The sequence below is a fragment of the Nylanderia fulva genome, unplaced genomic scaffold, assembly GCF_048542155.1.
Source record: "Nylanderia fulva isolate GAGA-0341 unplaced genomic scaffold, ASM4854215v1 Scaffold240, whole genome shotgun sequence".
NCBI classification, from domain to species: domain Eukaryota; kingdom Metazoa; phylum Arthropoda; class Insecta; order Hymenoptera; family Formicidae; genus Nylanderia; species Nylanderia fulva.
The window spans coordinates 42,288-57,470 of record NW_028190305.1 but is presented as its reverse complement, the minus strand read 5'-3'; the positions used below and the strand labels follow the sequence as shown (position 1 = coordinate 57,470).

The 15,183-nt window shown below is 31.3% G+C and overlaps 1 protein-coding gene and 1 long non-coding RNA gene across 3 annotated transcripts; one reads left to right on the top strand and one right to left on the bottom strand.

Moving 5' to 3' along the window:
• Positions 1-435: 435 nt before the first annotated feature.
• Positions 436-1,693, bottom strand: LOC146723037 (uncharacterized). The gene is made up of 2 exons (XR_014924804.1): positions 1,224-1,693; positions 436-1,077 (listed from the first exon to the last, which is right to left on the bottom strand). It is a non-coding gene; the product is annotated as an uncharacterized LOC146723037 (long non-coding RNA).
• Positions 1,694-5,045: 3,352 nt separating this feature from the next.
• LOC114941950 (uncharacterized) lies at positions 5,046-14,946 on the top strand. Of its 2 annotated transcripts, none has more exons than XM_029317153.2 (3): positions 5,046-5,738; positions 5,843-6,016; positions 6,162-14,946. In XM_029317153.2, the coding sequence occupies exon 3, from the start codon at positions 6,164-6,166 to the stop codon at positions 8,510-8,512; it is 2,349 nt and encodes a 782-aa protein (XP_029172986.2). In that variant the 5' UTR covers positions 5,046-5,738; positions 5,843-6,016; positions 6,162-6,163; the 3' UTR covers positions 8,513-14,946. The 2 variants fall into 2 exon arrangements, with proteins under 2 accessions (XP_029172986.2, XP_029172984.2); XM_029317151.2 differs by having other exon boundaries at positions 5,046-5,751.
• The last annotated feature ends 237 nt before the right edge of the window (positions 14,947-15,183 follow it).

Sequence of the window (15,183 nt, the reverse complement as noted above, 5' to 3'; positions counted from 1 at the left end):
TTGATATTTATTTTTTTAATAACAATCAAACTAATAACCAACAAACGCTAAAATATGACCAACAATGATCAATAAAAGACCAACTATTGAATCCAATTATTGAAACTTCGAAAATCTAATTTTGGTAGGCTAATTTTACAAAACTTCTACAATGGCAGCAGGAGTACAGAGTACAAGAGTAAGCAGTAAACAGTACAAAATGGGATTCGCTCATTTCGTCGGGAATAACGGAATGAGCCAATCCTATTTCGTATTGCTTACTGCTTACTCTTGGGGTGCATTCGTTTATGCAGCGATTAGCGCATCCACTGCGCATCTACTGCGTCTATTATCTGCGAGTCACGTGACATCATTTACCGAACGATCACCTGCGTGAATTGACTGCTCAGATTGTAATTGGAGTGCGTAAGTAAAGAAATTTTAAATAAATATGAATTAACTCAGAAATAAATATTTTTTATTGGCTCTCAATATAAACAATATAAATATGATGATTTCTAAATTGGCCTAAGAGCCATAGCACGAAAAATTACGAAAATTAATTATTCGGAACTGTATTTCTTGGTACGAGATTACTAAAGTTCCATATATTAATTAACCTCGAACTTACATATGGAGAAATAGGCGCGAAAAATATAGGTCCGAAAAGTCGCTGAAGCGGGAATCAAACCCGCGTCTTTCACTTTCCGGGCGACTGCTCTTACCACTAAGCTATTCAGACTTTTCGGATCTATATTTTTCGTGCCTATTTCTCCATATGTAAGTTCGAGGTTAATTAATATATGGAACTTTAGTAATCTCGTACCAAAGAGATACAGTTCCGAATAATTAATTTTTGTAATTTTTCGTGCTATGGCTCTTAGGCCGATTTAGAAACCATCATATTTATATTAAATATGAATTATTATTTGAATAAATATAATAAAATTTTTAAATAGATTGAAGGTTCTGACATATGACGTGTGCACATAACATTTTCAGACAGTGATGACAGTAGGATTGAAATGTTGCTGAATGTAGACTTCTCAGATTTTTCCAAACTAACTGGGGACGAAGTAGCTTGATAGCTAGGAATGACTGTAACAGAATTGCATCTTTATACAAAAGCACATTTTTTTTAAACAGATTACTTTAAATTTATATTCTTGATAAAAATGCATTTTTAAGTTAATTGGATCGTAAATATAAATTAACAGATTTCATAATTTTATTGTATTACTTACCTTGCATTACTTTTAGTTTTGTAGGATCTATTTGGAGGAGTTGTTCTCCACCTTCTTTGTTCTGAACTTTTATAACATAACTTATAATTGAAATAATTTTCAGACAACGTTTCCAAGTTCAATTGGCTTAACAATGGAGAAGACTACATTCGTTTACGCAGTAGTCCGCAGTATTGCGAGCAGAGCATCCTGAGCAGGACCTCCGAGATGGCTGCGCAGATAGGCAGCAGCTCTGCTTAAACGAACAACAAACTGCGCTGCAGTCGGTTGCGCAGGTGGAGTAAACGAACGACATCTGCGGCATTCTGCGGCAGTCTCTGCATAAACGAATGCACCCTTGTACTTTGTACTCCTGCTGCCATTGTAGACCCCGTTTTACGTCTACGCTACGGCGCTTAGGGTGCCGTCACATGAGGCGTAACTTGCGTTAAGCGTAACCTGCGTATTCTAGTGTAATCTAGTGATTTAATAAAAGATACGCCGTGGTTACGCTATTCTGAAGAACGGCATTCACATAGGGCGTATTGCGCGAACGTGTAATTAATACAACCAATCGTAGATTAGAATTTCCGTTGTATGCTTTAACAGAAATTCTAAATAGAACTTGTGATTGGTTTTCGTAACCTACGCGTCCTGAATAATACGCTTCATGGGGAACCGATGCTTTGGGTTCCGTAAAACGCGCATATTTAAAATGGCTGGCAAAGTGACAAGATAAACGAAATATGTAGAAGACAAGAGCCCTCACTGCTTCGATCAAGAGTTCATCCAAAGTATCTGTAGGACCTTCCGCAGTCTTTGCATTCTCTTGGATTATTAAATAAATAAATACATTTAATTACTATAATACAATAAAATGATACAACAAAATATATGCAAAGAATGTAGTAAACATACTGTTATAACATATTGTCACGACAAAATTTTTATCTACAACGATGCGATCCTTATCTTCTACATAATGCTTGAAGCATTCATGCTCGACAAAATTAGTAGAAAATTGGAACAGCCATCCACAATATCCGCATTTGTGCTGAAAAGATTTAAACATGCAATGTAGAAAATAATGCATTATGATGTTCATATTGCTCAAAATTCTCAAAAATTCATGCATGTAAAACAAGAAATCAATATATAATATATTAAATATTAGAGAAAGAGAAAACAGATTTCAAATGCAAAAAGTACGAAGACCTACTAATATACAATTTAAACTTGAAATTTTGTATTACATGTCGCGAGCAGTAGATTGTTTTTAATCGAACGCTATTAAAACTTATATAATAAATTAAATTTTTGTTAACTTACTCTTATTTGATTATTTTTGTTCATCTTATTAATGTATAGATATAGATGGATTAAAATTAACTTCTTCTTTGTCTTTAGTCTTTGGCAGAAGAACGCACAAATGAAGTTGTGTTTTTTTTTACAAATACGCATCAGCGTTTCTTCCGCCAGAAATTGAATTCGGCGTAACGATAATAGCGTACAAAGCATAAAATAACTAGACAGAAGCTGATACTGAAATGAGACGATGTGATTGGTCGGCGTAAGTTACCGCAAGTTACGCGTACGCAAGTTACGCCTTATGTGAAGGCACTCTTATAGAATCGATACTCCTGCTTTAAGCGGGGAGCACACACTCTTGCATAAGCGCATAAGCATATGCATAAAAAATTCGATTGGTTGAATTTCTTATGTATACGTTTATAGACCAATTAAAATTATTATGCTTACGTTTATGCGCCTATGCAAAAGTGTGTGCTTCCCGCTTAAAGCGGGAGTATCGATTCTATAACTTTTTCTAAAGTGAAAACATGTTATGTTATGAGGTTGTTTGGTGGTTCCGAGAAGGCAACAAGTGAGCTCTTCATGATAGTGATCCTCGTGACCATATTTGGTCATAAGGATAATAGGCGATGAGAAAATCTAAGAGAGAATAAGTCGTAAAAGTCTATGATTTGTTGGTTCCCGAGGTTTATGGCGTGCAGATGTTAGCATCCCGAAAGGCGCGGGGTTGCTTATCGTATCAAAATCGGGGGCGGTCCGGGCGACAAAGAAAGTTCAAACGGTAGCCGCACGTTGGGGTTTCTATTGTTCTCTTGCTAGCTCCTGTACGTTTCTGAAATCGTTCTCTATATAATTCTCTGCTATATTTTAGTTATTAAAATTATAATTTAATATAATGAAATGAAATTATATGGTATATGATTACTAAATTATATAGTTATGATTTCACAATGTGGTATATTCTTAATTACGGTGAAATGTTGTTATATTCATGGAATCCTTATTTATGTAAATATATTGAAAAAAGGAGAATAATATCTCTGATACTAAGTTGTAAAAATCTAAGTAGTTTCAATTATTGATGATAGTAATAAAGATAGTAAGGTTCCATAAATATAATTACAAATAAGGCGTATCGTTTACGTTATCTTATAAATTAAAGAAAAAGATTTTATGGAATATTCTATGACAAATAGTCGGTCATTAGAATTTATCAATTTTTATAATTCATTCACCATTGTGTGATTAAGATATTTATTCAGATGATTCAATATTTTAACTATTCCATAATTAAGATTATTCAATTTCAAACACGTTGATTATAGGGTTCACACATTGATTAATAGGTTTGCACACATTGATTATATTTCGCATTTATCGTTCATATCGTTAGGGTTGCAAGAGATGGCGACGACTAGTAATTTATAGGTATGCGCTTGTTAAATTGCGTTGGATTGGTCGCGTTGCTAGTCCCTAGACTAGTTACAACTAGAAGATTCCCTATGCTGGTATTACTAACGATAAATGATAAAAACGTCTAAGGGTACGATTACATGGACGCGCGGAAACGCGGAAGAGAAAGTAACTAAACTTTACTAGAGTCCCGCATTTCCGCGCGTTCCGTTCCGTCTGTTTTGATTGCCTTATATTACATGGAGCACATTTTGAGCGGAAAAGCGGAACGGGGAATTATAAAATATTAATATTTAACTATATTTATTGATTAAAATGCTTGTATTCAATAGATAAGTTGAAAAGATGAACATATTAAAAGGAATTACAATGAATTAAGTAAATATAAATTTAAAAAATTAATACAAATGTCTATTTGTCACTATACCGTTCCGCTTTTCCGCTCAAAATGTGCTCCATGTAATATAAGGCAATCAAAACAGACGGAACGGAACGCGCGGAAATGCGGGACTCTAGTAAAGTTTAGTTACTTTCTCTTCCGCGTTTCCGCGTTTCCGCGCGTCCATGTAATCGCACCCTAATTCTAAGTTAGATCATTCGCAAAATAGTTGATTATATAGGTTCTCGCAAGAAATGATGTTAGCGCGAAAAAATTAGGGTTTCGATCAATGGCAGGACCACAGATTAATAGACAGATCGCCAAAGGCCTGTCTAATAGCGTTTTCGATTGGGAAAAAGTTAGTGCGCACTCAGTTCACACGAACACTGGACAAGTTCCATGGGTTGCACTGAATAGTGCAGGTGAAAAAGAACACGCCGAAATTTTCAGTGCCACTTGAGTTGACTAGATTCCGGGAAGAACGAAAAAGTAACCTCGACATCTTGTGTTCAGTTAAGTAATGATTTTTATTATATGTAATTAAATATAGAAGATGATCAAGAATATCACGTATGACAAATATAAAAATTATTATTATCCAGTATAAAAATGCTATTACATTAAGTACATTAATTATATTTTAAAAAAGGGTATAGGTTCGATGTTTATATAAAAAGATATAACAGTTACGGTGTCATTATCCATTTTTTTCACACATTCTACATAATTTACAGTTTTTGGAATTATTCTTTAGTTCGAAGAGTTGTAATTATTTCTTCTTGCTCGCTTGAACTAGAAGAAGATTCCAAAAATGTCTCCAAAATATTAAAGAGAGCCAAATCCGAATTGCTCATTATGTCGAATTTTCGTTCAAAAGAATGCCCTACTGCTTGCATGCATCCAGTGCACTGAACTGGCACCGTCAAAATATCTCGTGCCACTTAGTGCGCACTGAGTGCGCACTATGCGAGTGTTGTGCGTTCAAACGAACACGCAACACTAGCCAAGTGCGCATTGGCACTACCAATCGAACACGCGCCTGACATTCAGTGCAGCCAGTGCACCCCAATCGAAAACGCTATAAAAAGGAGACCGTCATTTTTGTCCCTTACCGACACACTTTGCCCCTGGTTCGAGTCCAGGTTAATAAAATCCTTTGATTTTACCAAAAAACTTTGCCTTTGGTGCGAGTTCAGGCTAAAATATGTTTATTTTACACGTATAATCAAAGGATTTTAGCCTGAACTCGCACTAGAGGCAAAGTTTTTTGGTAAAATTAAAGGATTTTATTAGCCTGGACTCGAACCAGGAGCAAAGTGTGTCGGTAAGGAGCAAAAATGACGGTCTCTTTAGACAGGCCTTTGGCGATCTGTCTATTAATCTGTGGTATGGTTAGACTGTGGTTCAACTCTGTTCGTCTCGTGGCGTGGCTGGTAGTTATTGATGGTAGAATTGAGACAATCGAAAATAAAAAAATCGTCTATATCACTTGAGTCAATGATTGCGGTATAAATTAAAACATACGTTCCGACTTCAGATGGTTGAGATGAATCACGTCATTCGACTACGCATATACATATTGGACATATCACGTGCGACATCACAATAAAAATTAATTTGTTCACGATAAATCTGTTTCTGATTGCTTCAAGATGTCTTGTCTTCTTGTTGATTGTCGCCTTGTAGAATAATATTCACTACGTTTATAAAAGTAAGTTGCATTTTTACATATACACTCATACATATATACACATTCATACATATATACATACACATGCATGCATATATATATATATATTTTACTATATACTTTTATAATTTTTTTCTGTTTTTTCTCTTTTTCATAATTAATATAGAAATGTGTGATGAATTGACCAAGAGACCCAGGCGAAGTTTTGCAGAAGCTTGGCTTAATGATGATCGATACAAATCTTGGATATGTAAAGTACCATCTGACAATAGTCTTTATTATTGTAGTGTATGTAATAAAACTTTTTCGTGCACTTCAACACATATATCAAGACATGCGGATTCTGCATGTCACAAAAATAATATTAAAACGAATACATTAGTATCTGATGATGATTGTAATGATGATGTTGATTTGCCAATGAAAAAGTCGCGTAAATCAATATTTCAACAAAAATGGCTCGATATTGAGCAATTTAAATTTTGGTTGCGTGAAGTGCCAGAAGACGCAAATTTATTTTTTTGTTCAATTTGTGAAAAATCTATTGCTGGTGGTTTATCGCACATTCAACGACACGCAGAATCCAAAACACATATAAATATGTTTAACAAAAATAATATAGAAGTAAACAAATCAAATGCAGATTTAAATACACAAATTAATGAATCGCCTTTCTTTGATGAGTGTAGAAAATCAACGGAAATCAAATATAAAGCATTAATGGCTGATAAAACTATTTCACCTCAAACTGCAAAAGAGATTCTTAGCTTCTTTCAATATATAGGAAAAGATCTTAATGTGTTGAAAAGCATGAGCATGGGGCGAACAAAATGTAAAAACATTATTATAAATGTTTTGTATCCGGTTGAGATGGATCGCATCATTAATAGGCTTCAGAATACAAAATTTTCAGTTTTCTTTTACGAAACATCTGATACAACTAATAAATGGATGATCGTTCTTGTTCGATATGTCGATTCGGAGACATTAGACATTCGTTTGCAATTAATTCAATTAATTAATATTGGTGTCCAAGATTCAAGCGCAGAAAAGTTGTTTCAGGCATTTAAATGTGAAATGAGGAAATTACAGATACCATTTCCAAATATTGTTGCCTTCTCATGTGACAATGCATCTGTTATGACAGGGAAACATTTATTGTTTAAAAAAATGTTAGAAAAATGTCCACATTTATTAGCATTTTCATGTCCATGTTATTCCGCCGCGTTAGCAGCGCATGCTGCATGTACTAAAATGCCCGCATGTTGCGAGGAATTTCTAAAAAAAATTGCTAATTATCTTAACAACAATCCAAGAAGTTTGATTATTTCTCATGAATTATGTGAATGTTTCCAAGTAACTAATCGCAAAACATTAAAATTACATGATACATGCTTGCTTTCCGATTACTTATGTATTGAAAGATTTCTTGAATCTTGGGACACGATTAAACATTCTCTTACTGAAATGGTTGTATGTGAAAAAACCGATAAAGAATATTTACTACTTATGATGAATAACGTAGAGATAAAAGCTTATTTTCTTTTTTTAAAATACATTTTAAATTTCTTTAACACATTTAGTACATTTTTTGAGACAATAGAAACGAGGATTCATTTATTACAGTCAAAATCTGAAAATTTTCTTTTACAAATATGTCGAAATTTTTTAAAAGAAAAAAAATTAAAATCATTTTCTAGAAATATTCTTTCTAAAGGAGAAGATATATTCTCTGTAAAGGAGAATCAAAAAGCTGTTAATGAAATTACTTTGGGGTCAGAATGTGAAAAATATTTGGTCGAATTAACGCTGAAAGGACACATAGACATAGTTAGAATTGTTCGAGAGAATTGTTTAATATTTTATGTGACTGCTGCAGAAGAAATTTATAAAAAATTACCTATAAAGGACGAATTTTTATCAGAATTACAAGTTTTTCAACCACATGTAAGTTTATTCAATGGTAATAGAGAACAATCATTCAATGATGTTTCTTTTGTAGCTAAAACTATTGGTTTTGATGAAACTGGTTTTGATGAAAATGCTTTAAAGAAAGAATGGATTGAATTACCATCAGATTTTACAATAAAAGAAAAACGAAGCTTCTCTAAATTAAGTTTCGACAATATGTGGAAAGAAATTTTACAACATGGGTACATCAATAATATTGACAAATATCCTAATTTAAGAAAGCTTCTAAATGCTATTAGATCATTTCCAAATTCAAATGACGATCCAGAGAGAATGTTGTCCCTTTTAAATAATTTGAAACCAAAACAACGTAAGAAACTTTCACCTGCTTCTATTAATGCTATTTGTGTATTTAAATCTGCATTAAAGGCGAGGGGAGAAACAGCTATAACTATGATAATTGATGAAAAACATTTGTCTCTTATGTCGGCGAACAAATTATACACCAACGAGAAGAAAGATATAAGTACTAAGAAAGATAAAAGTATTTTAGAACTACATGATACAGATTGTACTAATATAGCTAGTTCCTCATCTCATAAATAATAAATTCTGTCTGCTGTAAAAGATAAGCGTATAAAAAAATGTAATGTACACATACACGCGCGTGTACATTCGATAATAATCTTACCTTAATAATTTTCTGCATAATGAGATAAGAATAAGATAAATTAATCGGTATAAGAAAAATATGCTCTTTTGATTAAAAAATTTGCAATATGCAACTGTATATATTTTTATAAAAATTTGATAATAAAATAAAAACTTAATAAATCAGTATTAATAAAAAATGTCAAATTAAACACTATTTATATACAAAATTCTTTTGTGCAACCGGCGCACGAAAAGTCGCCCTTTACGCACATGGGATTTTAGAAAGGGCTCTCTTTCCACGCACCGGTCACACAAAATATCGTAGCAAACATGTGCGGGTTATAAATCGGCCGATCGTGCAGATTGTCACACTCGGTTTCGCCTTGTGCGCCAAACTTCCGCACTCTCGGCCGATTTACGATCCCCCACACTTGTTAGCTAATATACTATTTGTTTCACTTGATAAAGACCACAATCACATGGTCGAAACGTCGTGAAGCTGAATAAATCATTTACTCGCTAGCTTGGTCGATTAATTTTTACAACTCTTAAACACTATTAATAAAATGTGTCAGGATAAAGCTAAAATATCTCGTAAACTATTTATTTTTCGACTATTTAACTTTTTTATGCATTATATTATAAGGAATCCTTTTGTATAGGAAAATTATAATGAGGTAATGTGTGTGTATGGTGGTTAAGAAAATAATAATGACCTAGTTTCAAAAATATCTTTACTTGGAATAAGACAATGGTTACTACAAGATGTCCTTTCAAAATCTTACAACTTTTACATGAAACATTTTAAAGGCAGTCGTTCCGTAACATAGTATTGCATTAGGTCTGTTCGTTTTGGCTATACTGACTACATTAGTTCAGAGGTTGTCTTTTTTGCTCGACATTGGAAGGAAAAAGATAACCTCTGAACTAGTGTAGCCAGTGTAGCCAAAATGAACGGATCTATTAAAAAGGAACATCCTATGTATATGTCTGTGTGTACACGCGTGTATACAAGGTGTTCTATAAGTCTGCAACGGTCGAATATTTTATAAACAAACCATTTTATAAAAAAAAATGTTTTAATTAGAAATTTGTAGGATTTTTAAATTTACAGTTCTATTTATAGATTCTATTCTATCTGTTTCATTTATTCTGTTTATTTATATATTACTTTGACCTTATATGATGTTAAGATCAGGACAAGATTATATTGAATTTTTTTAAATAGAATAATCCATATTTATTTCAAATATGTCGATTACTCGCAATATTCTGTACAAAAAGTTGTAAGAGTAAGATGGTCAAAAAGTAAACAGTTTTTACAACAATTTTATATTTTAATTTGATATAATCTTGCATAAGCTATAAAATATCTCGTAAAATATTCATTTTCTGATTATTTTATCTTAATACTTTTGTGCACAAAATAATAAAAGTCGATTAGTGTAAAGAACATATAATTGTTTTTAAGAAAAAATATGTAGCTACTAGTTGTAAATTACATTAAAAAAAACTATGTATTTTCTTTACATCACTTGATTTCTCATTATTTTGTACATAAAAGTATTGAGATAAGATTATCGGAAAATGAATATTTTATGAAATATATATATATATATATATATATATATATATATATATTTCATAATTTATATAAGATTATATCAAACTGAAGTATAATATATTTCGTAAATTATTTACTTTTTGACTATCTTAACAACTTTTATATACTATCCTTACAACTTTTTATACAGAAGTGATTTGTATTAAAAATATGGTAATTTCCAGGATTGAATAGTAACGCGTTACTTGTAACGCTGTTACCGTTACTTTTTTTGGCAACGATTATTACTTTTTTGTTTGTAACGGTGACGTTACATTTTTACAGTAATGGTAACGAATTAGCCGTTACTTTTATTGTTACTTTTTAGTTTCCTATTATCTCTTGCTATATAGAACTAGTTCAAAGTTTTTTGTAACAAATTATATTTAATATTGTTTATTAAATTATATATAAATATAATTTAATAGTTTTTCAACATTCTAAAAAATGAAAATATAACAAAAGTAAAAATTCAAGATGATCTTGCCCTGACCTTAGCAATGCTACAGTGAAAGATAAGATCTGTAAATCTGTAAATAAATATTTTTAAATCCTACAATTTTTATTTGAAACATTTTTTTCTAAAAAAATGCATTGTTTATGAAATATTCGACTGTTTGCAGACTTTTAAAACACCCTATATATTAGGTCATTTAAATGAAAACGAGCCAAGGGATAGCAAAAACTGAATAGGTTTATTGCGAAATTTTTGATGCGAAACAGACGTGATATCACTGTAGTATCATGATACATAATACGTCCGGTAGAATTGCGATTACATGATTGGAGTAGCAGTGTGCCTATACACATTCAAGATGTTATACTAGTATACCGTTTAAACAGAATAAAATTATCAAACGCTGAACAGCAAGCAGTAATTCATTTTTTAATCGCATAGAATACGAGGAATATACAAATTTATCACCGTCTGAGTAAGGTGTACGAAAATTGCACTTATTCTAGTCTGTCACGCATTAAAGACTGGAATAAATGTCTGTATATAAACGATTACTCAGGTATAAATCTTTACCACTATCTTATGTTCCCCTTGAAGTCATACAACGTTTGTTTCAAATATTTTTCGATAAAGTCATTGGTTTACGAGATATAACACTGTAAACTTTAAAATGGAACATCTAGAGACATCCTTGTTGCGTGCGTGCGTGTGTGTACACAGGGTGAGTCTGATAAAAAGTTTACTATGTTTTTCTCGAAAACGATTAAAGATAGAAGAAGATATCCATTATCAAAATTGTATAACAAGATGGAATACATATTTTGATATCTTTAATATTCACTTTTCACACTAATAATAAACATTTTTTTTAAATAGAAAGGAGTACTTTGTAGTCACTATATATTGACAGTATTCAATAAACTTAACAATTTTTGTTAGAATGTCTTTTGAAAATTCAATAATTTCCAAGATATCAAGAAAATATGTTAGAATGAAAATTTGGAAGAAATTATTTTATTAATACAATAAGTGTTCAAAATGTTTGCGAAATTTATCTGCATACTAGTAGTCTTCGGAGAAAGTTTATTTGTACAGCTTCTAACTCTTATATATTTATTTTGTGAAAAATATTTTTTGCAAGAACACATGAGAGAAAACAAATATTTTTCAGGAAATAACTTTACAGGAATTAAAAGCAAGCTTTCTGCTAAGATTTGTAGGCGTCAGAAAAAGACGAAAAAGGAAGGGGATAAAAAATGTATTATATTATAAGTCAGTGCATAAAGAAATGAAAGTCTCAAAAAGGCGATGTGTGTGTGTATGTGTATGCGTGCGCGCACGTGCACGTGTGTGCCTGTGTCCGTGTGTACGAGATAGGTGATAATGTGATTACACAACGATTCGAGCGTGAAAGCGTGAAGGTGCAATCACATCACACAAACCGCTCTCTTCTTTTTTTATTTAATTTAAGCTAGGCTAAGATGTAGTTAAGTGGTTGTGTATATAATAATTGTAAGTTTTAAGAAACAACTTTAATTAAGCTCAAGCGGAATTAATAAAGCGCTATTATTACTACTTGTAATAAGTTTTGATAATTAGGAAAAATATTAAAATAAAACTTAGTACGTGATATAAATAATACTATTCATTGATCAATTAATATAACTCCGATACTTCGTATCAGTTACTCTCTTACGAACAATGAAATAAAAATAATGACTTTCGGAAGTTAATTGACGAATTAATGAAAATCCACGAAAATTTTATTTCAGAGCGAAACGAAGTAAGAAATACAGTTAATCATATACTAAAAAATATAATAAAATCTAATACGATGAGCGACACACAAAAGTTTAACAAAAAGGATTTAGTATTGATAAGAATATTGCAGTGCAAACTAAGGTCTAATAAAAAATTAATGTTAAAGTTTAAAGAACCATATCAAATCAAAAAGATGTTGGATGAAAATGATCGATATGTGGACATTCCAGGATATAATTGTACATTAAAATCGGTCAATATTATATTATCGGTGGATACTTAACATTTAACGCGTTTGTGCTTGGTGGGACACATCTCGGTCCTTCAAAAATTCATATTTTCCACAAAAATAAAAATAGTAACTCCTTTCTGGGCTCATTTTAAAGATGAAGGATAGAATTCTTGACAAAAAAATGAACACACTTGTGAGTTCACCTTTTGATCTGCATACCGTTAAATATTCGCAAAATGAAATAAAAGTAAAAAATACATTTTTTTACAAAAATTAAGGTAGCTAGTCCTAGACATTTTAAAGATCAACGTAAGAGCTACATGAAAAAATTGCTACTTAATTTTAAAATAGCGAATTTGATGTGATCAAAATGCCAAATTTTGTATTCATATATAAGTTAGTGTACATACATATATTTTTGAGATTGAAAATTGCTAAATTTTGATCTATTATATTGGACTCGCTATTTTGAATTTTGAAATTTTGATTCATAATCAACGACCTTAAAAGTTTTTAGTAAAATATGAATTAGATGCAAATTATATCTATAAAATAGGCACAAATATTAAAGAGTTAAACGCGTTAGATCAATATGACAAAGAATACGAATCTAAACTATTAAATGTGATAGCGAAAATTAGTTCGAGATGAACTAATGGTTAGAACAGCCGAAGTTTTAGGTAATTTTTATATATAGAGATAAATTTAAGGTAGATAAATAAGAATAGTGACATAAAGTAGACAAGTAAGAATAGTAATGTAAGATAGAGAAAAAACAGTATCAAACGCGTAAGATGTGCGAAGTAGAATAGTCAAATATCAATTGTGGATTGCAAAACAAATCGAAAGTTGGAGCATAACGGGGCAAGGAATTGCTTTCGCCTTGAGTGAGTTTTGGGTGAATATAAAAAGAGTGAAACGAAATATATCTCTTAATAATTGTAATCAATAGTAAACTCGAAGTGTGCAGTTCATTTTTCATACGTACATTTTAATGCTTTATTAGCATATTCCCTTTACATTTGTGTTGTATTTGACATTTCTCTGGTCGAGAATCAAGACAAATCAGAGAATAAAAATAATGGATTAATTTGTAACAATGATAAAATTGTGTATATTATAGAAACGAAGTAAATGAAACTTGCAGTCTATATTGGAAATATTATAAGATATTAATTTCCAAATATAACCGATCGAAATATTTGTCTGTAACAATCTAAATAGTATTATAAGTCTTATAGACGTTAATTTTTTATTTTATGTTCATCTTATGTATATATATCCATATTAAATGTCGTCTAATATACGTCTATACAAGGACATATATTGGCTAATAAACGTATATTCAGTAAATGTTCATTTGTAATTCACTTTATATATGTAACTAATTTATGGATGTATATGTATTTATTTTTCAATAGACGTTAGTACACGTCAACTTGTTTTGGACTATTTTTTGGATCATTTTTTGTTACAAAAATGACGGAATTTTTAAATTCTTTATCATAATTTATCTATAATATGAGTATTTTACGAAATATTTGTATCACAAATTCATTAATTTATAATTTTGTACCTTTCAATGCATGTCTACAAAATAATGCCGTAAAAGACAATAATGGATACTTTTTAATTACACTGTTAGCTACACTGTTTTTCACTGTTATCTTGTATTAACTGTGTGTGTAGCGAATAAGCAGGTAGAAAGCATTATGTGATCGAGAGGCGGTGTCATGCAGCGAGCGGCGACTAATGTAGCGACGCCGAAAAGTAAGATGATACTTTTGATACTAAGCGGCACATAACAAATAAGCCATTCGACATGTCCACCGAATCCGGCCTACCGCTCATTTGTTTAGATATTTTAGTTAATAACTCAATAATTATTGCAAATATCGCAAAATGATACAGGATTTTTTTATTTAGTTTAACACGCTCTATCCACCCACAAAAGGTGGTTCGCGAATTATGGAATACCCTGTATATGTATAAGAGATAAGACTATGTTACATTATGTTACACCTATGTGGAAACTATTGGAAAGTCAAAGAAAAACTTATTGTTCACATTTTTGGTCCAAAAAGTACAAATGGCAGAATCAATAATTATCAGAACCATTGGTTGTCAATCGTCACTGATGAAAAGAACAAAAACCAACGCAACGCTGATCGATGCTCTCGATTTGTCATTTTCTGAAAATAAACTTATTGATGCTTGTTGATTTCAATTTTAAAAATTTAGTAAAATGCAATATGTGTGAAAGATATTCCAAAAATATAAATCAACAATCGTTTTGTAATACGGATATGAATAAAATTGAAATTGTAAGTATATGTATGGTTTGCAAATTTTTTTTTTAATTATTAATTTATTTAGTTATTGTTATTATAATTTAAATTATTACGGCAGATCTATTTATATTTTAAAAATGTATTTTATTTATAGGGGAAAATTGAGTGACATTGGGTCAAGTTTGACAGGCACGTCAAACAAGGTACCTTTGTTTCTTCGTGAATAATCTCTCTCTCTCTCTCTCTTCTCCCTCCCTCTCCTCCCTCCCTCCCTCCCTC

Excerpts from the sequence above, each read along its gene's own strand:
- LOC114941950 (XM_029317153.2), top strand. The coding sequence starts at position 6,164 with ATGTGTGATGAATTGACCAAGAGACCCAGGCGAAGTTTTGCAGAAGCT.